The following is a 22,529-nucleotide window of genomic DNA, read 5'->3' as shown; positions in this document are numbered from 1 at the left end:
TTGTAGTGAAACTTTGTCGGCGGCCATCAATGCTATGCTGGAACTTCGACAGGGCAGCCAGTGCTGCGATGGAGCACCGCCACGCGGCGATGGCGCTCCAGTGAAGCTTCGACGGCGAGCAGCAGGTTGTTGTTGAGGTTGCAATGAAGCGCCCATGGAGCTACAGTGAACTTGCCCAAGGCAGCCACCAGGACAAGGAAGAGAACTTCTGAGTCTGAGGAGGAGGACTTTGTCATTGAGGAGGTGACCTCCAAAAAGAAGGTGCTCAAGAAATAGTATTCTACTGCTGCTGCCACAAAGCCTGGTCAGTCCAAGAAAGCTCCTGCTAAGAGGAAGCCTATGTCAAAAGCCAAAGCCTCAACTCAGGAAACCATGGAGTTCACTCTTGAACCAAGAGAGGAAGAGGCTGCTGGAGGAAAAAAGACTGCTGGAGGAAAAAAGAGGAAGGAGAGAGTCAAAAAGACTGGTCAAAGTCATTGGCAAACCCTCTATGATGAGAGAGTCTGATGAAGAAGATGAGGAGGAAGAGCCTGTTGCACCTCCTGCCAAGACACAAAAGCTTATGGGGGATGCCATAAGGACTGGGGCTGCTCCATCTAAGCCCAAGTCTGCCCCCAAGCCTTCAGCTCAAGCTCAAGCCCCCAAACCATCTGCACCCAAGAGATCAACAAGGAACATTTCTGCTGCTAAGAAGAATAAGGCCCTAGTGCCTGAAGCTCAAGAAGATGATGAGCCACTAGTGCTCAGAAAATTCAAGTCCAAGATTCCAGATCATAGTGATGATCATCTTGTGGCAGAGAACATGAAAGAAAAGAAGGATGCATCTGAGACTCTGGAGACAGACTGATCCCTATGCCATCAGGAGGAGAACTGATGTGGACTATCATTTTCACACGAAGGAACAATAAGATTTATATGAGACTATCTTGTTAGACAAGAAGCCCATTGTCTATGATATGAAGTGGGTTGACTGGGAATATATTGATGACAATGAGGACTACTTCCCAAGTGTGCATGAGAGCTTCAGAATGAATGACATTGACAAATTTGTTGGTCAAAAATTGACAAAGTGAAACGATGAGATGATCATGCATACTCCACTGCTCACTTCTACCCATATGAAAGGATTGTCTGGATGACTAAAGTAACAAAGTATCAATCAACAATCTCTGAACGGGCCAAATTGATCAATGCCCCAAAGAAAGATGAGAATGCCACTGATGTATATGCCAAGCCTAGGAAGGATCACAACTCCATGACCAACATGTTTAAGACCATTCCCGATAAGGCCCTCGAGACACATAAGCTTGGATCAATATACTATCTGATGTCTGGCTTGACCACTATCAACACTATCTTGAGGCACACTCTTTTGCCCAAATCAGGAGATCATAGAATGATTCATGGTCACTCAATCAGCTTGCTCCACATGTTTGATGTACCCCAAAAATTCAAGGTGATGAGTTTGATTGTTGAGACCATGAAGAGAACAGTTGCTAATCAAAAGAGATCATGTAAATATTTCCCTCACATACAAATGTTGATCAATTCCAAGATGAGAATCGGGACATATCTTTTTGATAAAGAGCATCTTCCCCCGGCCAAAAGGCCAAAATATAAGGACAACGAGATTGCCATGGATGCATCCCGTCCTACTTGTGCAGAAACCCGAGAAGGAGAGAGAGAGGCCATTAAAACCATCAGAGCAGCAGTCCACGCACAGGTGTATACTTGGATACTTCTTTCGACCGAGGGGGACATAGGCTGACGAAAAGGGAGAAACGGAGATTTCATGTTTTCATTAAACGGGTCAGTCTCCGACAGCCTTCCACTAAACAGTGCATTTGTTAACGCCCACTACTACATAGTGAATCTATAGCAGAAAAGTAGCTCCAGTAAACAGTGCCTTTGTATCTACCACGAGTTAGCACCCTGGCCATCGGAGAGAGAAAATTTGGGGTAAAAACAACCCTACACCATGTATTGCATTGCGACCTGCATCAGCCTTGTGTGCGGTATGCTCAACGTTGCTATGCCTCTCCGGCAGTTCTTCCTCAGGAACGCGTAGAAATAGTTGATCACTAGCTTCTTGACAAAGAATGACTCCTTCCGAGCTCGGATGTCGCCATGTCCAAGAAGGTAAACCACGCCACACTCCTTGGCCTTGTGAATGAAAGACAGCTCATTGTCCAGGCTTCGCCTTCCATCCATTGTCCCGTCCAGAGATCCATCAAATGATGTGCTTGATCCAAAGTTTGGATTTGAAACACCAGCACACTCCGCAAGGAGTGGAACACCAAGAGAGTAGATGCTACCATTTGGACCAACAAGAACTCTTGATGAGCTTGACGCAACCTCCTCATCAGAGTCCGTGTTACCATTCTCGTCACTCTCCAAGGAGCGCTCTTGAGCTTCTCGCCGTATAAATTTCTCTAGACTTTCTATCAGAAGCTGTTCAAATGTTTGGGGGTTCTCTTTGCGTACATCTTTGTACCCATACCTGCAGACATGTATGATTAGCACAGGTAGCAAATAAACTCTCCTCACCATAAAGTTATTCTATATATACGACGCAGCTTTGCTATGTCCATATCAAAGCTATGCATAGGTTAAGAAAATACCACCAAGGGCCAACCTGACACATTTCAAGCTAGTGTATATCACCTACACTGTTGTGAGGAATAAAAATGAAGTTCCAAATCAAAGGAATCGATCACTAAGTAAAAAAGTGCTCTGCCCAAGAGCCAAGAATCCCCTGATATGATCAGTTGAGGGATAAAAAAACATTTTGACTGGCTACGGTGTGAAATATGAATGACAGCATTAGGGGATACTAAACTATAGTATTCCCAGAAGCACCTGCCTGCCTATATATTCGCGAAGATGTCAGAATAGATAGATTGTTGTGACAGTAATGATACCAAAAATAAATAGATGCATTCCATTATACCTTAAAGGTTTCAAGCCAGTGTAGTCAGTATAACATAATTATGAGTCAGAAGGTTTGAAGCCAAGCAGAACTTTTTCTATGTCCATACCTAGCAATGCAGCGAAACATATGGTAGTTCTTTGGGCAGACCCGGCGAAAGAGAAACCTTTCATTCTGAGGAACGACAGGAACAGGAACCCACTTGATGCAGACAAAAATGATCATCGAATGAATGGCTGGCATTGTGGTCAGGAAGTGACCAAAGATTGCAGGAACCCCCCTCACCAGTTCATTATAAAGCAATCCAATTCCAGGCGCTCTGACTGTACCGAGATTGCAGCCTAGATCCATCATTAAATCCATCGAAAGTTTTTGCTTAACCTCAGTTTCGTACTTCAACTTGGTCCCATAGTTCCATATGTACATTACCAGATACAGTACAGCCGCAAACACCAAAAGAACCCAACTGCCATCTGCTACACTGCCCAATACAGAAGAAAAGAAAAATAGCTCCAGGCCCAGGAAGAGGGTGAGAAAGCATAGAACAACAATGATGTTGACCTGCCATATCAGAAGCATTATGATGGTCACCAATATAGTAGTCATCATCATGACCCCAAGTTCAGCTATACCTGTAATAAATATTGGGCATTAGAAAGATTATGTGGCGGTAGTGGTGACAATTAGAGTGAAAGAAAGGAATAGTATATAACAAATCAGTGCTTGAATGACGTAGGACATTGGTTTTTATTCAGAATAACAGAAGTCATAGATGTTATATTTTTTTGCCAATCCACAATAATGTGTGCTTAATATAGTACCATACTAAAGCATTACCAAGCCCATCAAGTAAACCTAGCACAGAGAAATATTGAACTGACAACAGTTCTAAACAACCAAATTCAATTTATACATACATGATAGGCACAAATTGAACAGATCCAGTTCTACCAGTTTCAACACTATGCATATCATGAGAAACACTATAAAGTCAGCATAGAAACATAGTTTAGCCCCTACTTATGCAATGAAGTAATGTACATCTCAGAACTTCCAATGAGAAACTGCTGGTTGATGATGTTTTAATTCATCGAACAAGTCAAAACTCTTCATAAAATTAAACGCGAATAAAAGCAATATTTCTTGCGGTCAAATACCAGTGCTATTGAACAATAGTTACATCTATCATTTTGTGTATCTCATTTGGCTGCCTATAAAGTTCTTATGAAATGCCTTTGAGTAAATTTTCAAATGCTTAGAACTCTCTTCCTTTCGTCATATCCTACATAGCTTATTAAATTTACACTTCGGCGGAATATAATCTTAGTAAGGCTATGAGGTCTTGCATTGGTATAAAAAATTAAATGAAACATCATTTATAAAGGAAACGAAACTACATCACACAAAAATAATCAGAGGAACTAGTGCACTGAGAATGAACCAGCAGATAATATTCTATGTGAATAAACAGAGTGGCCCTTATTCTAAACTTACGCACCGTATGCATTGCCAATCTCATTAATGCTCCCAAATGTCGTAACAAACGCGAGACAGGAAACCAGCAAAAACCAGTTCATCACTGGGATGTATATTTGACCCATGAACTTTCTTGAAGTGTGAATAATCTTGAGGCGGGGAAAACAGCCAAGAGCTGTGGCCTGCTTAATGATTGAGAAAATAGCAGTTGTCATTGTACGACTAGCAATTAGTGCTGCTAGAGTAGCTATGAACACCACTGGCCAAAACACCTGACCTGAAACATGGAACGAAACAGTTATCAAAAAGGGACTAGTGGTAAACCGAAGCTTAATTTTTTAAATAAAAAGAAGCTTAGTTTTACTATAATATAATAATTTCATAATGCTTGAAACATTACGTGGCAATAAACATATCAGATTTGAAATGGGCTTCAAACAAACCAGTTGGTCTTACTCGGGATAGATAAAAAGAAGACCTGCTCATTTTCAGTCAAGTTTTCCATAAGAAATGCAGCTTGCCCTAGGTAACCCAGTAGAAGGCATGGAAGAACAAGACACACAAAGGTAAGCTGCAACATATAAGCAACAGTAAGTTATAAACTATGTACTGGAAGTGTAGCATGGAGCCCTCAGACAGTACAAAAGACTACCTGGACAGATCTAACAGAGAAGTAGCATAGATCAGCAAACATTGCCTCAGATCCTGCCAAAAAAAAAAAAACTTAAATATTTTCAAAACCCAAGTGTTCACGCATTCTATATCCATGATTTTGTTTTCATTTTTTAATACAGAAAGCGCAAACCATTATAGGGTGTGGACACACCAAGATATGGATCTACATTTCCCCTCGTTCTTTTGTTTCTATTTTTCCTACTTCATTAGTACAGAAAGCTTTCTCCATCTATGCTACAAACTACAATAGTTTACTTCCAAACTGAGGCAAGTAAAGGTAGAATGACATATTTTGTATTGCAAACACAAGTAAAGATAGAATGACAAGAAGAGTCCATAAAAGAGCCCACACTGTTTGTAGGATCTCTGCATCACACCAATAGAGAGGATTCTAATGTTCTAGGTGATGGTTATCTCCCGCATTATCCTCTTAAAGAATTTGACATTCACCTCTCTTTACTTACTTTACTAACGCCGGAACCATAGTAGCAATTATTTAATAACTGGTATAAAATCCAATATCACTTGACTGCCATTTGCTTGCCCTGATTAGGGATGGGCATATAACCTGAAAACCGATTTACCGAACCGATTTAACCTGGACCGAAGCCGAAGTGACCGAAACCTTCGGTACAAAGCTCGGTTAGCAATTCTAAAAAACCGAATTAAGTTCGGTGAATTCGGTCTGTACCCTCGGTCCACCGAACTGACCGAAGCACCGACGCCCTACACCTAATTCCTATCCTGCCAGCTGCCGCACAACCGCAGCCCCGCACGGTCGCTCGCACCCATAGAACTAGGTAACTAGCGCCTCCTCCTGCCCTCTTCCCAAAACGTCGCTCCTCCCAAATCGCCTCCTCCCAAAATTGCGGCACAGATCAATCTTTCCCTCCCCAAGACCGCAAGTCTCGCGTCCGTAATCTGTACTCCCCATGGCCGCTTGATTTTCTGTCGCCCGAGAATCCTATATGAGGTCTGATGCCTCGCTGTGCCGCCCGTCCGCCAAGATCCCTGTCCTCTGTCCACCACACCGGCAGCGGCGGCAGGGTCAATTTCTGCACAAGAAGAAGAAAATTGGCTGCTGCAAGCCGCAACAAGTGATTGGACGAATTCCGCATCGAATACCGCTGCTTGCCTGCAAAGTAAGTACAGTAGTTGATTTCTATTCTGTCATATTCTTGATTCCATCCAGATCCAAGTTCGTGACTTGATCCTTGTTGTCAGGTGCACTGTTCTTGTGTGAATTAAGGGTTGCTCTATGTTGTAGATGTCTTCTGAGGCAGAGGAGACTCGTGTGCACATAGACGAGAGTGAAAATAAGGAGGCTCAAAAGCTGATGGCTGCACGAGCAGAGATCTGGAATCATTTCGAGAAGATCAAGATTGATGGTGTCGTGCAGATGTGCTGCAAGTCAACCATTGATGAAGGTTGAAGAACAAACAATCAAGCTTGAAGTTTAGATGATGGGAGATTAGCAGATGGCAGCGGCGAGGTTCTACGTATCCTGTTCGAAAAGCTTCTTGCTGATTGCCTGCTTCTTTTTATCAACTTAAGTATTTAGTCAGACCTATCAATGTGTCATGTGTGCTAAACTACAGGTTTTGTTGGATACTATTTTTTGAGACGAATCTGCTATGTTTACTGTCATTCTTTTCTGTTAGAGAACGGTGTGGTACAGGTTATATGCTGGCAATATTTTTTGTACATAATATGCAGCTAATCGCCTGCTGTGAAAATTTGTAGCTGATCATTTGTAAGCCTGAATGTTGTCTGTTGGTGCAGTTTGTGGCTGCCTGAAGTTTTTTTCGTGAGAGGAAGTTGTGCGCCTGTGCTTGTTTCTCACGTTTGTTTGCTATGCCAATTCATCTAGCATTAGCAGCTATATATAATATATTCTATCCGACCATCCCAGCCTAGCCCAGCGCCCCATCTTTCCAGTAGCAGGTCTTTCCGGTGCAGACCCGAGGACCGAACCGAACGATCCAGAGACCGAACTCTCGGTTATGTTAATTGGTACAGACCGATCGGTCCATATTTCCTGAGAACCGAGAATCAAAAAACACCGAAGCACCGAACCGAACGCCCACCCCTAGCCCTGATGTTCGACCTCTCATCTTAAGTTGAAGTAGATTTAACTATTAACTAAGGAACCTGTGAATATACTGGATGCTGTCCCTAAATAGAAGAGGGGGAAAACCATTTCAAACTTTTCTAGGATCTCTGTGAGGGCCAGAGGTTTCAGAAATGCGCCATATTGGTAACTGATGCAAATAGTTATAGTGTCTTGGTAAAATAGAAGTGTATGCTGAGTGTAGCATATATCTCGAAATAATAATTTTAGCAATAATGTGTTAAATTTGTTAGCAATAAAATGAATAAGTTTCTCTTTTCTATGATGTCGAATTCAGATGTGTGTGATGTTCTGCCTTTCGACAGAGGTTCCACTATTTGGAAACATCAAAGCAATGTGCTCGCATCACCAACCTCAAGGACGGCGACGCTAACGCAGCTTTCTTCCACCGGCAGTGCACCTTCCACCAGCAGAAAAAACGTGTGTTCAGCCTCGCCGCTGATGGACACGTGCTCACCGAGCACAAGGAGATGGCGGAAGCGGCATTCCTGCACTTTGACGCGTTTCTTGGCACCGCCGTCGAGCACGACCACACGCTGGACCTGTCGCAGCTCATCGATCCCTGTGACCTGGCTGACCTCGACGCCCCCTTCAGCGTGGACAAGATTTGGGATGCAATTAAGCACCTGCCCGCACGAAAGGCACCCAGACCGGACGGGTTCACTGCCGAATTCCTGCGCGCCTGCTGGGGTACGGTCAGGCAGGATTTTGTGGATTTCTTCCAGCAGCTTTTCGAGATGCGCGGCCGCAGTTTCTGCAATCTCAACCAGGCCCTCCTCGCCCTGCTGCCCAAACGCGCTAATGCCTGCCAGCTTAACGACTACCGCCTGATAAGGTTGATCCATCTCATGGCCATGATCTTCGCTAAAGTCCTATCGCTGCGCCTCGCCCCCAAGCTCAACAGCCTGATCAACATCACGGGGCGAAGCCTCCACGACAACTTCGTCCTTGTCAAGCAATCGCTTAAGCTGCTGCACCAACTTGGGGCCCTGAGGATTACACTCAAGCTCGACCTAGGGCGCGCCTTCGACTCTATATCTTGGCCATTTGAGGTTTTGCGCCAATATGGTTTCGACGCCCGTTTTTTGAAGTGGCTAGCCATCCTCCTATCGACGGCCAGCACCCCGGTCTTGCTAAACGGCCTGGCACGCCAATTTAGCACCATCGTGGGCTTCGCCAAGGCAACCCCTTGTCCCCGCAGCTCTTCGTTCTCGCCGTCGACACCCTGGGTTGGTTTGTGAAACGTGCCCACGACCTCGACATCTTGCAGCAGCTACACCCACGGTGTGAGATCCTGGCTATATCTGTATGCCGATGATGTGATGCTGTTCTGCCACCCCACGCAGGACGATGTCACGACAGTCAAAGATATTCTGAGCCTGTTTGGCGAGGCCTCTGGCCTCCGGGTCAACTTCACAAAAACCTCAGCCACTCTTCTGCAAGGCGACCCCAAGGTAACCGCGGTGATGATCGCCCAGCTAGGATGCCCCGTCGTGGAGCTCCCAATCACCTACCTTGGCATCCCCTTGACGGCGCGCCACCCCACAGCCGCCCATCTGCAGCCCCTCGTCGATGGGGCGGCTGGCCGACTCCCAGCGTGGAAGGCCTGGCTGATGAACAAAACCGGACACCTATCCCTGGTCAAGTCCGTCCTTAGCTCGATCCCGGTTCACCAGATTCTGGCGTTTGCACCCCCAAAGAAAACCCTCAAGCAGCTCAAGAAGATTCAGCGAGGGTTTCTCTGGGCTGGACGCGCCGCGCCAACTGAGGGCATTGTCACATGAACTGGCGCCATGTCTGACGGACTGACGCCCTCTCGCGCATGGTGGCCTGGAGGTACAGGATCTGGAACACGCTGAGCTTGCACTTCGGCTACGCTGGCTTTGGTTTTCTCACACAGATGCAGGGAACACACGGCAGGGGCTCGACCTACAGTTCTTGGCTGAGGAGCGTGCACTCTTCTTCGCATCCACAACCATGTTTGTCGGCAACAGTGCCCCCGCCTTATTTTGGGAGGATCGATGGCTCAACGGACAGTCTGTCAGCGAGATCATGCCCCTGCTCCACCAATGCATCCACAAGAGGCACCGCAAGATCAGAACGGTGGACGATGGGCTCCAGGGCAATACCAGGGCGCAAGACATACACGGGGCCCTTGGCATACATGAGATCAGCCAATACTTGCAGCTCTGGCAGGCTGTGCAGCACACCATCCTCTCCGACGAGCCTGACGGCTGCTCTGGAAGTGGTCTGTCAATGGCACCAACTCTGCGCAGTCCTGCAATTTGGCCACCTTCCACGGGTCCACACTGTGCTTGTGACGCCCCAAGACCGGAGCTTCAGATGCCTTCCAGGGTTTCCGGGTTTCGCTGTGTGTTTCATTTGTGCCTGCCCTTTTATTTTTGCATTGCATCATGTCACCATGCCATCTTCTCATAAATCTTTTACAACTCAACTAAATAAATGGCATGGATCTTTGATCCATTTAAACCGAGGGAATTCACCTGGTGACTTCTCTTTATAACATACCCTCCCGATAGTAGGGAGCTATATTAAATATTCCATTTGTTGGAATTCACCGGAACACACTTGCAAAATAAATCTCAATGCCTTTGTTATCACAACTCTTGGCCTCTAACTTTGCTATTTATTCTTTCATCATATTCCGAGGTTCCTCAAAAATCCGAACATTTTTTGGATACTCCTAAAACCTCGGCCTAGTTCAAATCATTTGAATTAAATTTAAATGAGTTTGAATTAAACTCTTCTATTTCGCGTGAAACTTCTTTTCTTGGTCTAAGTATAATTCTTAGACTCAGTAGGAAAAGTTTCAGCATTTTCTAAAACCCCTAGCTATTTCTTTCCTTCCTTTTTCCTTCTGTCTACTTTTCTGTAAATGAGAAATAGCCAAAAGTCGGCCTTTTTGCTCCGAAGCGGCAACTAGCCGGCCCATCTGCAGGCCCAGCCGAACCCCCCCTCCTAATCCCTCTCTAAGGCCCCTGGTCTTTTGCCTCTCCACTGGGCCAACCTCTAAGGCCCAGCCCGCACCGGATCTAACCCTAACCCTCGCTCCCTCTCCCCTCGTTCGATCTCTCCCGTTTCCCCTCGCTGCGCCGCCAGGAGAGCCGCGGCTCGATCCATCTCTCCCTCCTCTCGTTCTCTCCCTCACGCGCCAGGCAGAAGCCCCACGTCCAACCACCATCTCCTTCGATCTCTCCCTCTCCCTCTCTCGTTCCCATCCGCCGCCACCCACACCCGTGCGTCGAGCCAGGGAGAGCCCTGCTCGGTCCGCTCGCACGGGCGCTCGCCTAATCCACCCCCATCGCCAGCTCCTCCCGTAGCGCCGCCACCTCCCTCTCGTTCCCTTCCTCCCTCCTGTGCGCCACCAGAGAGGAAGAGGCAGCGCCCCTTCCCCGATCCCTCCTCAACGCCGGTCCCTGCCGAACGTCGGCGACCTCGAGCGCCGTGCCTCCCCGCGCCACCACTGGAGGGGACAACTCCGGCGGCCCCAACGCTCGCGCCAAGCTGATGTCAAGCCCCGCGCATCGCCATCCAGGTGACCTTGCAGGAGGCCACCGCCGCGCCTTCTAGCCTCCTCCCGCGCCCTGCATCGAGCCGCCGGGCCAGGGATCGCCAGATGTCGTCCCTGCTGCCGGGGAACCTCGTTTTCCACCCGTTCCCGTCTCCGGCGCCGCGCTAGGCCTCCTCGACGCCCTTGCTGTTGCTGCTCCTCGTAGGTCGTCATGGTGCCCTCGTCTCTGCTCGCGGGAGGATGAGTACGACCGCGGCTTCGATCTGCGATGCGCGAAGCCCCTTGGCCTTGCTTCAATCTGGTTACGTCGAGACCACCGTTGCAACGTTGATTCCTCTACCCCGGAGCACCTCAAGTTCGTCTACACAAGACTGCCAAGTACCTCTACGCACGGATATCGCCAAGTACCACGAGGATACGAGAACAACTACCATCGACGGGCATGTCGCCAAGTGCCACGACACCGCATAAGTTTCTTCTTGAACATGTATGACTACAACGTGAACGAGTACCACGACGACCCTCGAAGAGCTCGGATCCGTCAAGTTCCACTACCGCCGTGAACAACTACCGTCGCCGAGATCGCGAGAACCTCTACTTCCTCCTCGAAACATGAACAACTACCGTCGACCCCAAGTGACTCGGATTCGTCAAGTCCTTCTACGAAAACGTGTACCACTACCGTCGCGAGTACCTCTACCGTCGTCGTGTACCCCCTACTTCCACTACGTCCCGAGAACGTATACTTCCTTTACTTGGCACCGAACGAGAACCGTCCCGTTTGCACACTTCGAAGGTATAACCCCGAGACGACGTCCGTGAACAAATGCTTGCGATGTTTGAGATGCTCGTGTTTGCACCCTGTCCAAAGTGTCACTCGTTTCCTTGTCGCCAACTCGTGGGACACCTGGAATCCGGGAGCGCCCCACCATCTGTTGCACGCATCCGCACACTTCCCCTTTGCATCGGTATCTCAATCAAGTACCGGAACCGGAACGTTGCCGTGGCACCGTTATTGTTATCATCGCGTGGCACCCCTTTCTTTCTACCACAGTGACAAATGCTCTCATCACGCTCATGTCAACTTTTAATAAAAATTGCATAAAACTTGCAAACGTCATCTGCATCATGATAATAACCTTTAAATGTTTAAATTTGTTGTTGCACCAAATTGCTAAATGCATATGGGGATTTACCGGAATTGTTGTTGTTTCCGGCCTCATTTAAAATGCCTAACTATGTTTTCTACTCATGTTTCACCTCTTGCCATGTTTAACAACATTTAATATTGTTGAGTATCTAACCGAGAGTGAACCAAATAAGGATGTGGTGTTCCGTCAATATGTAACTCGTTGCATATTGAGCTCCACTTAACTTGTAGTATTGTTTGTGCACTTTGCCATGTCATGCCTCATTAAACCGGACATGCATCATACTTGGTTGTGCATCATGCCATGTTATGCTTGGTTGTTTACTATGTTGTTTGCTTCTTTCCGTTGTTGCTTCTTCGGGTTAGTTCCGTTAACGTCGCGTTTGTGAGAATCCGTTCGACTATGTCCGTGTGTCTTCTTCATGGACTCGTTCTTCTTCCTTGCGGGATCTCAGGCAAGATGACCATACCCTCGAAATCAATTCTATCTTTGCTTGCTAGTTGCTTGCGCTTTTGCTATGCCTATGCTACGATACCTACCACTTGCTTACCATGCCTCCCATATTGCCATGTCAAACCTCTAACACACCTTGTCCTAGCAAACCGTTGTTTGGCTATGTTACCGCTTTGCTCAGCCCCTCTTATAGCGTTGCTAGTTGCAGGTGAAGATTGGAGTTTGTTCCATGTTGAAACATGGATATTTGTTGGGATATCACAATATCTCTTATTTAATTAATGCATCTATATACTTGATAAAGGGTGGAAGGCTCGGCCTTATGCCTGGTGTTTTGTTCCACTCTTGTCGCCCTAGTTTCCGTCATACCGGTGTCATGTTCCTTGATTTTGCGTTCCTTACACGGTTGGGTTATAATGGGAACCCATTGACAGTTCGCCTTGAATAAAACTCCTCCACCAAGGCCCAACATTGGTTTTACCATTTGCCACCTAGCCTTTTTCTTTCCCTTGGGTCGGCCAACCCAAGGGTCATCTTTATTTTAACACCCCCCCCCCAGGCCAGTGCTTCTCTAAGCGTTGATCCAAACTGAGCGATGTCCGGAGCTACCAGGGGCAACTCTGGGCTGGCCTACCCGACATCTGGCTCATCCGGTGTGCCCTGAGAACGAGATATGTGCAGCTCCTATCGGGATTTATCGGCACATCTGGGTGGCTTTGCTGGTCTTGTTTTACCATTGTCGAAATGTCTTGTAACCGGGATTCCGAGCCTGATCGGGTCTTCCTGGGAGAAGGAATATTCTTCGTTGACCGTGAGAGCTTGTGATGGGCTAAGTTGGGACACCCCTGCAGGGATATGAACTTTCGAAAGCCGTGCCCGCGGTTATGGGCAGATGGGAATTTGTTGATGTCCGGTTGTAGAAAACCTGAATCTTAACTTAATTAAAATGCATCAACCGCGTGTGTAGCCGTGATGGTCTCTTTCCGGCAAAGTTCGGGAAGTGAACACGGTGTTGGAGTTATGCTTGACGTAGGTTGTTCTAGGATCACTTCTTGATCATAGTTTCTCGACCGTGCCTTGCCTTCTCTTCTCGCTCTCATTTGCGTATGTTAGCCACCATATATGCTAGTGCTTGCTGCAGCTCCACCTCATACCTTTTACCCTACCTATAAGCTTAAATAGTCTTGATCGCGAGGGTGTGAGATTGCTAAGTCCCCGTGACTCACAGATACTTCCAAAACCAGCTTGCAGGTGCCGATGATATCATGCAGGTGACGCAACCAAGCTCAAGGAGGAGCTCGATGAAGATCGTGTTCGTTTTGTTGTTCCGTTTCCAGTTGATCAGTAGTGGAGCCCAGTCGGGGCGATCGGGGATCTGTAGCATTTGGGGTAGTCTTCTTTTATTTTGGTACCGTAGTCGGGCCTTGATTGTATCTGGATGTTGTAATGCTATATTCATGTATTGTGTGACGGGGCGATTGTAAGCCAACTATGTATCTCTTTCCCTTATGTATTACATGGGTTGTGTTAAGATTACCTCACTTGCGACATTGCTTACACTGCGGTTATGCCTCTAAGTCGTGCTTCGACACGTGGGAGATATAGCCGCATTGTGGGCGTTACAATGCTACTCCTGGAACTCGTCTGGAAAAGCTGGGCGCCGCCGCGGGTGAAGTTCTTCCACTGATTGGCCAACCAGGATCGATGTTGGACCGCTGATAGGCTTGCTCGCCATGGACTGCAGCACCATCCCCGCTGCCTCCTATGTGACTAAACCCCGGAAACTATTCGGCATCTACTGCTGGACTGCCCCTTCGCCTGCCAAACCTGCATGAAATCCTAGCTTGGCTAAGAATACCAATCCGGACTCCAGACCATGAAGCCACGCTGATGGATTGGTGGCTGCGCGTGAAACAGGACAAGCCGACGATGCAACGCAAGGCTCTGGCATCTATCGCCCTGCTCGTGCCTTGGATGGTCTGGAAACACCGGAACGAGTGCGTCTTCGAGAATGCCAGACCTTCAACTGCTACACTAGTTCGCAGGATCAAAGATGAGGCCTCCTCCTAGGCAAAGGCTGGTGCTCCAGGACTCAGGGTCGTTCTACCCTCAACCTGGATATTCACTGATTTTCTTTCATCTTTTTGTACACCCCACCTCCTCGGAGGATTGTAACTGAACTTCTACCTTTTCAGTGAGAAGAAACGCAAAGGTCCTTTGCGTTTTCTCGAGAGATAAAAAAACATCAAAGAGGGTTTCTTCAAATTCCTGTGCTTGTGATACGTTCAATTTGGTCATGGGCTCATGGCGTGCGTTGCACATGGCACAGTTACTAGTAAGAACAAGAAAGAGGTCTAATTATGTTTAGTACCACCACAAATGCAGTCAGCATACTTATAGGTTGCAGAATTCCTATAACAGAAGAAAAAACAAAAGGACACATGATAGACTGTAACTGATTTTATGTAACTCAAACAAAAAATGCACCTCAAGCAAACACACCTTAGAGATCTTCAAACAAGTTTAAATGTTTAATCATAACTAACATTAAGAATATGGTCAAAAAAACATACCTGTAGCGCATAAAAGGCAGCCCCCAAGAGACATCCAAGCTTGAGTTGGGTTTCTTTCAAAATAGTAGTAGATGTATATAGGATTGAATGCCCGTAATACTTCTGTACCATATTTCATAATGTTATATATTCCTATCCCAGAAAGGCAGCAAAACCATATGAACAAGGCAGGTCCAACAGCAAGCCCAACTTTGCTTGTTCCAAACCTTTGCAGACTGAATAGAACAATGAGAAATGCAACGCTTATCATGACCACTTCACCTGCCAAAAAAATTACAATATAAGGTGAGCATCCTGCACTTTTAAGCAGTACCATAATTTTCTATTTAACCAATTAATACCAAGCAATATATTCAAGGTCACCTTCATTAACACTAGATATTCCAACCTTCAAGCCATTAACAGCAGACATCACTGCAGATTTACCGACAGAGAAAAAGGAATTAATACTGTGATAAGATGAAAACTGATAACACAATACTACTGCTGAAAGCAAATATGCAAGATCATCAGACTAGGTGAAGAGAAATAAGACGAACAATGGATCAGAAATATATGAACCTGACATCGCTGGTGTAACAACACCATCCGCTATCACCATAGAAGTACCAAAAAGAACAAGCATCAAAAGTAGCTTCTTTAGCATAGATGAAGTCTCGAGGCGCTCCTTGATCCTCAGAGACCTCTCGAGTTCGACCGATGGTACCTTGAGTTGGAAACTTGATATGCGGGTGTCAGAGGGCAGTTGGTTAGGGAGGAGACTAGCCTTTGCATTCCTGCATATTAGAGAGTACAAAGCAAATATCCCTCCTGCCAAATATACAGAACAATCATTATTAAACATAAAGCTCAAATAAAAGTACTATTGTCTAATCTAGTTCCAATGGGGTGGTATTAATACCTTCTCCATCATCATTTCCCCATAAAACAATCAGAGTATACTTCAGAAATGGAATTAGAATCAGAGTGTATATTACAAGTGAGAGTGCTCCAAGCACATCCTCCTTCGAAGTATTTGGGTATTTGTTGAACATTATATCGAAAGTGTACAATGGGCTGGTGCCAACATCCCCAAAGACAACGCCTAACGTCTGAAGGGCCAAAACAATACTCCTTCCCATGGTAAATTCCTGAAAGGAAATGAAGAATCAAGATATCAGCAAAGTCAAGGGCTCAACAATCAACATACTCATGCACATCTGATAACAATATCCTGTGCAGAGATGACGTATGCATGGCGGATATAGCAGCTGGAATAGCAATGTATGATCCATGAAAGTTGCTTCTTAAATTTACCAATTTACCATGACACAGCAAATTCCCATAATTATTTAGGAAAATTTAATAAAGACTAGAAAAAAATGCTTAGATCTCATCACAAAAAGTGGGCCTTTGCACATTGACTGCTCTGCAAAAATATGATCTTCACTAGAATTTTTACTGTGATATTGATATTTGTTTTTATAAACATGGTCAAGCATAGAAAAGTTTGACTTCTGCAAAAAAAACGCCTTATATTTTGGAATGGAAGCGGTATTTTACTTCTAAAAGGTATATATTATGACAAAAATCTACTTATACCAATTTCATATGGCCGATCTAGAAATTTGCAAAGAGGTTGTGGGCAAAAGAAAAGTTGTTCAACTACATGGGTCTACAAAAGAAAAAGGCAGCCCGGTGCACATAGCTCCCGCTTGCGCAGGGTCCAGGGAAGGGTCCGACCACTTTGGGTCTTTTGCACGCAGCTTTTCCCTACATTTCTGCAAGAGGCTGTTTCAAGGACTCAAACCCATGACTTCATGGTCACAACGCAACAGCTTTACCACTGTGCCAAGGCTCCCCTTCCCTGGTTTATCTACAAAGTAACCAAAAAAAAACTTATCTCTACTATTAAAGGGGAGTTGGTAGGCTCGCCTCGCCTCTTCCCCCAGTTTTTTCATCCCCGCGTCCCCATCCCCGCTTGGTTTTTTGTAGATTTTGTTGGTAATCTCAACCGATGTCACACAAAACAAAAAATACATATATGGCTCTGAACCAAATCGATATTTTCCTTTCCTTGTCCTACCCATTCCCTTAAAACAAAAAAACAAAAAACAGCATCCATTAATTTATGGAAAATATCATTGTTATGGCGCTGCTAGAAGGAGGGCGCGAGAGGGCCGGGCGGGGGCCTTTTGCCCATGGCCGGGCAAGATGGAAGGGATTTCCTTCTTAATTCTTGCTTGATTAGATTGATACATCTCCTCTCTTTATATAGAGAGGTTTACTTGACTCCCAAGCAAGGCTTACATGACCCCTAAGCAAGCGACCCTTATCTCTAATTAACCCTAAGACTAACGGGCTATACCGCCAGCCCAGGCCATTAGGCGCATTACGTACTCTAACACGACACCCCACCTGGACATGCAGCTTGTCCTCGAGCTGCAGCCTAACCAACTTATAACCATGACTCGACGCAACACAAACCTAACACCTAAAAACAAGCCTTTTACATCTCGGCTTGTTTTATTACTCTCAACCTGAAATGGACTGGGACGATTTATTTTGGACCCCTTAACAAAAAGTGGACACCATCCGCACGTCGGACGTGCACGTGTACAGCCACCTGGATCCCATGGACACCATCTGGACAAAAGGAGTGCATGTGTATGGCCACCTGGAAGTGGTCGCAAGAGCGACCAGCAGAGGCGTCCTCGCGGCGGCCGGCGGAATACAGTGGTGCTACGCGGTGCACTCCTATCGGTGACACCCTGCCTTATCCCCGCCGGACGGCTGTTGGTCTGCACTACACAGAGAAGAGTGGAGAGCTTGCGATGGAGAATGACGAGGAGGGGTGCGCCCCCCCCCCCCAACTGCAGATGTCGGAGACTTTAAGGTCGCTGCCCGCGATGAAAACAGCATGCCCAAGATCCCCGACGCAGCGGACGAGATCGAGGTCCTTTGCGCAGCGAAGGGCAGCTGGGAGGAGCGGCAGCTGTAGACCACGCATCTCCCGCACACACCGACGCGCTAGGAGGCCGCGCGCAGCAGCCTGCAGCCTCACCGCCGCCGACACGTGGCGGGTAGTGATCCAAACCAGAAGCGATGACGGCGACGGCGGGAACTTGATCTGCTGGATGGTGACGCCTTGGGGAAGCGGTAATGGCGACGACGGGAACTTGATCTGGTGGATCGGGACACCCGCCGACGCGGTCGATGCGGGGCCGGAGCTGACCGGCGGTAGCTGCTGCAGCGGAGCGCCGAGCGCGGCGTTGGCCGCCAGGAGCGGCGGCTGCTGCAGCGGAGCGCCGGGCGCGGCGGAGGCCGCCAGGAGCGGCGGCTGCCACTGTAGCCAGGGTGGGGCGGTGGTGGCGGTGGATGGCAGCTGCAGCAGCCCGACGAGCGCGGCGGGAACGCCCTGGGGCAGCGGCATCGGCTGCTGCGGCGGAGCGCCGGGCGCAGCGGAGGCCGCCAGGAGCGGCGGCTGCCACTGCAGCCAGGGCGCGGCGGTGGATGGCAGCGGCAGCGGCCCGGCGAGTGCGGCGGAGGCCGCCTGGTGCAGCGGCTGCCACGGCGGCGCGGTGGCAGCGATGGGTGGCGCAGCCGGGTGCGGCCCGTAGGACCCGTCCAAGAACAGGTAGATCTCCTGGACCGCCTGGGTTAGGTCTCGCAGCGCCCTGGACACCTCCTCCGGGGTGAGGACGGCAGGGGCGGGCCCGACGGAGGATCCCGGCGTGGGCAGGAGCGGGGCGACGGTCGTGGTGGTCACCGGAGGCGACGAGGTGACCGGCAACGGAAGAGACGGGTTGGGCGGCGGTGAAGACATGATCGAACCGAAGCTAGCTGATACCAAATTGTTATGGCGCTGCTAGAAGGAGGGCGCGAGAGGGCCGGCCAGGGGCCTTTTGCCCACGGCCGGGCAAGATGGAAGGGATTTCCTTCTTAATTCTTGCTTGATTAGATTGATACATCTCCTCTCTTTATAGAGAGAGGTTTACTTGACTCCCAAGCAAGGCTTACTTGACCCCTAAGCAAGCGACCCTTATCTCTAATTAACCCTAAGACTAACGGGCTATACCGCCAGCCCAGGCCATTAGGCCCATTACGTACTCTAACAATCATCTATCGCGACGGAAGAATCGCATTAATTACGGAGAGTATCATTCTTTTCCGGTTTTGACTATAGCGTGCGTACTACGGTTATAAATACCTCAAGCGAGGATCACCTTAATTTAGGGAAAGTACCATTTTATGTGGGCTCCTCCTAAAATCTCTCGTTTCCTTTCCATCATATTCACGTTCTGCCACACGATCTTACCTGACGATGTCGATGTGGGACGTGCCATAGACTCGTGACTTCTTTGTTGAGGCACTCGTAATTGATGCTGAATCACTAAAATATGTTTGCTCCCGCTGCAACACACGGGCCATTAGCTAGTAGGAGCAAGAGGATAGTCCACAGGGCTATCAAAGTAGCGGGGGTTTCACTTGATATTCTAGCATGAATAGTAGCGGGGCAGTCAAATCAGAATTAGCAACTTTTCAGCTTTCCCAAAGAATTCTTTTTTTCATCAACCTATCATTTAGATTTTAAATTTTGTGATGGTAGATACATCTTGTGTCAAAGCTATTTATATTTTTTTGAAAAATTACATGATTTTTTGGATGTCCATTCAACCTGATTCCACCTAAAGGGCATAGTGCATATAAGTCTTTCACAACTTGCCATTGCTCATTGCTTCACCTCTATGTTCTTAGGTAATCATAGTACGCCTTAAAAAAATCATGAGAAATTTAGATTATGTACCTCAGAAAAGGTAAATCGCAAATCATGCTTGCAAGAACTAAAATAAAAAGATAGGAAAAAAATCCCTCACTCACTCACCACCAATACCTCTAAATAGGCTACCACCCCTCAATGCACAATCTGCCACTCTTTCCAGTATTCATAGCCCCGAAATCCAAATTTGAGCCTGTCGTATGAGGCCAAATGTGTTAAAATAAAGCAATCTCTCTATTTCCCTCTCTGATCCTGCCTAGAAGTTGTAGCAGCAACAGGCAACAAATAGAGGTGACACATAGTCAAAGACTAGTCATGACAAGTTGGCAAGTTGGTGGCATGGTGACACAACTCAATTTTAAAACTTACAACCTTGTTTGATGGATATCTTGAGGTGGAACCAACACTGGAAGTCTGAGCAGACCATCAAAGATTTGTTTCAAATGCTTCAGCTTTTGCGAAACACTCTTATAAAGCAAGTTGAGTATTATAAGGACAATGAACATAACCTAACTTTTCTGAAACAAAATAAATCTTTCATGGAAAGAAATTATGTCTAAAAAATACAAATTATGCCCCCTAATTAGGCCTTCACAAAATTAAGAACAAAATCTAGCTTGCAGACCACAAGTACCAACACAGATACTACAGAAGGCAAGATCATCAAATTTACCGAAGATTTACTGGACGTTCGCATTAGGCAGGTTCATCTGAACAACGCTGCAAACACACCTCGCCCGCATGTAGATGTAAACCACCCAATAGAACCCGCACTGCACAAGCAAGCCCGTCTAAGACTGTGCTACATGCACCGCCCGAACCAACCTAACAAACCTTAGCAACCCACTCCAAGCAAGCTCATAATCAAATGCACAAACACCTAGTGAGCAATCATACAATACATGGTCTTAACACTCCTAACCCGGTAAAGCTTATCAGCCCCATGCCACAAACTCGTATAAACAATCGCGCTAAGTAGGAACACCTAAGTTCTAACAAGAGATATCGATCGATCAAAGAGATGGAGGCAAGAAGGCAATCCCACTAACAGCTTGCACGCAACCACCTAGCCCGCAACGAAATTGAAGCCAATTTAATCACACGCGATGGGGGCGGATGGGAGGCAGACCTGGTGGCGGTACAGACCGGGGACATCGAGAGCTTCGACGTCGAAGGAGTCGGCGCGCGGGCCGGTGCGCACGAGGCGCTGGCGCAGCAGCGCGTCCTCCTCATCCTCTTCAGCGTCCGAGTAGCCGCCTCCACCGCCACGGGAGCCCAGGGCGGCCGTGGGGGTGTCTGTGCCGCCGTCGCCGTCGTCCGAGCTATCGATCTCATCCTCTTCATAAGCGCCGCCGGGGACCACCCACCGCATCTCCGCCGACTCCGTCTTCGGCAGCCTCCGGCCGCCGCTGCTTCCCGTCTCCATTCGGATCGAGGTACACAGCTGAGAGGCGCTTGCGTGGGGTTCTACGGGTTCGTGTGACGGCAGGCCGGCAGGGGTCTGAACTCTGAAGAGGGGAGAGGGGAGGCGAGGAGAGAAGAAACGGAACTGCAGTTGTAGGATACAGCTGTGCTGCTGAATTTTTCCCTTTTTTCTATATCTAATAATAGTACTACATAAAAAAGGAAAAGCCTACGTCGAACTTTATTCATTTGAAAAAGAGTTACTACTCCGTCCAATCCATATATTAATTGACGCATATTTGGTACAACTACATTTTTGACTCAAAACTCAGGATCTTTATTACTTTACAAAAATTCGATTACAATCAGCCACAAGGGTTCTAATAAGAAACCCTAGATTTTCGTCAATCCAGCAATCTGTACTACTAATTGTATTTGCATATTTAGCACATAAGTCAGCCGGGGAATTAGCCTCCCTCATAACATGACGAACCGAAAAAGATGCAAAATGTTGAAAATCTTTCCCCTATTTCATCAAAGATAGGCGTCACAATTGAGTGATCATTGTGCCGTGATGACAACAAGAGGTTGACAACCTCTAAACGGTTTGTCTCCATTATCACATGTGAGAAGTCCCTTAGCTGGACAAATATAACTCCTTCTTGTAAAGCCAAAATTTTAGCTATAAATCGATCGGTTATCCCTGAAAACGGTTTGCTCCAAGCTCCTTGGAAACTGAGATGCGATCTTGCTACACCTCCTCCACCTCCATTCTAAGAATCGGAATCAATAGCACCATCGGTGTTTATCTTTACCCAGCCCGGTTCGGGGGTCTTAAACACTGTCCTTGCCGCAATTGTTGTGTATCTGGAGGCATGTCCAGTACTGAGAGATCATCCCCGACCCTTTTTGACCGTATGAACTGGGTCAAAAGGCTCCTTTTCATGTGTCCAATTGTTACGAGACGCCCATATAATGTGTATGGTCGTGATAATTTTGCATCTGTCCTTGTCACCGAACCGTTGGTCAAGCACAATATCTTTAGCCCATGTGTCCGGATGGAGTTGAGGTAGTTTAACATCCAGAACCTCTCTGGCTGCCATCCAATAGCATGGGAACATGATACAAGAGCATGCATCATATTTTCATCCATTGCTTCACAGAGGTCGCATCTAGCAATATGTCTAATATGTCGATGCTTCAGTGTAGCATCTGGAAGAATTCCCTGAAGAACTCTCCATCAAAAGACCCGAATTCTCGGGATTACCTTGAGCTTCCATAAAGCATACCAGAGGTGAACATCTGACAATGAAGTCCCTGTTGCCGCCCTTCCTCTAGAGCTCGATGCTTGTCGCGAGTCACAAGAGTGCGGTATGTTGTTTTGACTGAATATTCCCTTGATCTTTCCAAAGCCCAACTCAAGGTATCTTCCCCACCTGACGCCCG

The 22,529-nt window shown here is 47.2% G+C and overlaps 1 protein-coding gene across 2 annotated transcripts; it reads right to left on the bottom strand.

Moving 5' to 3' along the window:
- Positions 1–1,765: 1,765 nt before the first annotated feature.
- Positions 1,766–21,246, bottom strand: LOC125537275 (probable potassium transporter 14). Of its 2 annotated transcripts, XM_048700563.1 has the most exons (10): positions 20,809–21,245; positions 15,822–16,050; positions 15,482–15,730; positions 15,284–15,334; positions 14,921–15,181; positions 5,058–5,110; positions 4,862–4,976; positions 4,428–4,682; positions 3,039–3,561; positions 1,766–2,500 (listed from the first exon to the last, which is right to left on the bottom strand). In XM_048700563.1, the coding sequence occupies exons 1-10, from the start codon at positions 21,103–21,105 to the stop codon at positions 1,972–1,974; spliced, it is 2,562 nt and encodes an 853-aa protein (XP_048556520.1). In that variant the 5' UTR covers positions 21,106–21,245; the 3' UTR covers positions 1,766–1,971. The 2 variants fall into 2 exon arrangements, with proteins under 2 accessions (XP_048556520.1, XP_048556521.1); XM_048700564.1 differs by lacking the exons at positions 4,862–4,976; positions 5,058–5,110 and having other exon boundaries at positions 20,809–21,246.
- Positions 21,247–22,529: the final 1,283 nt, after the last annotated feature.

Source organism: Triticum urartu, chromosome 2 (genome assembly GCF_003073215.2).
Source record: "Triticum urartu cultivar G1812 chromosome 2, Tu2.1, whole genome shotgun sequence".
NCBI classification, from domain to species: domain Eukaryota; kingdom Viridiplantae; phylum Streptophyta; class Magnoliopsida; order Poales; family Poaceae; genus Triticum; species Triticum urartu.
This window is presented reverse-complemented; position numbering and strand designations above follow the sequence as displayed.

Coding starts and splice junctions, on each gene's coding strand:
- LOC125537275 (XM_048700563.1), bottom strand. CDS start 21,105: ATGGAGACGGGAAGCAGCGGCGGCCGGAGGCTGCCGAAGACGGAGTCG. Junction 15,182..15,283: donor AATATCTAGTGTTAATGAAG/GTGACCTTGAAT, acceptor TTTTTTTGGCAG/GTGAAGTGGTCATGATAAGC. Junction 4,977..5,057: donor TCTCTGTTAGATCTGTCCAG/GTAGTCTTTTGT, acceptor TATATGTTGCAG/CTTACCTTTGTGTGTCTTGT.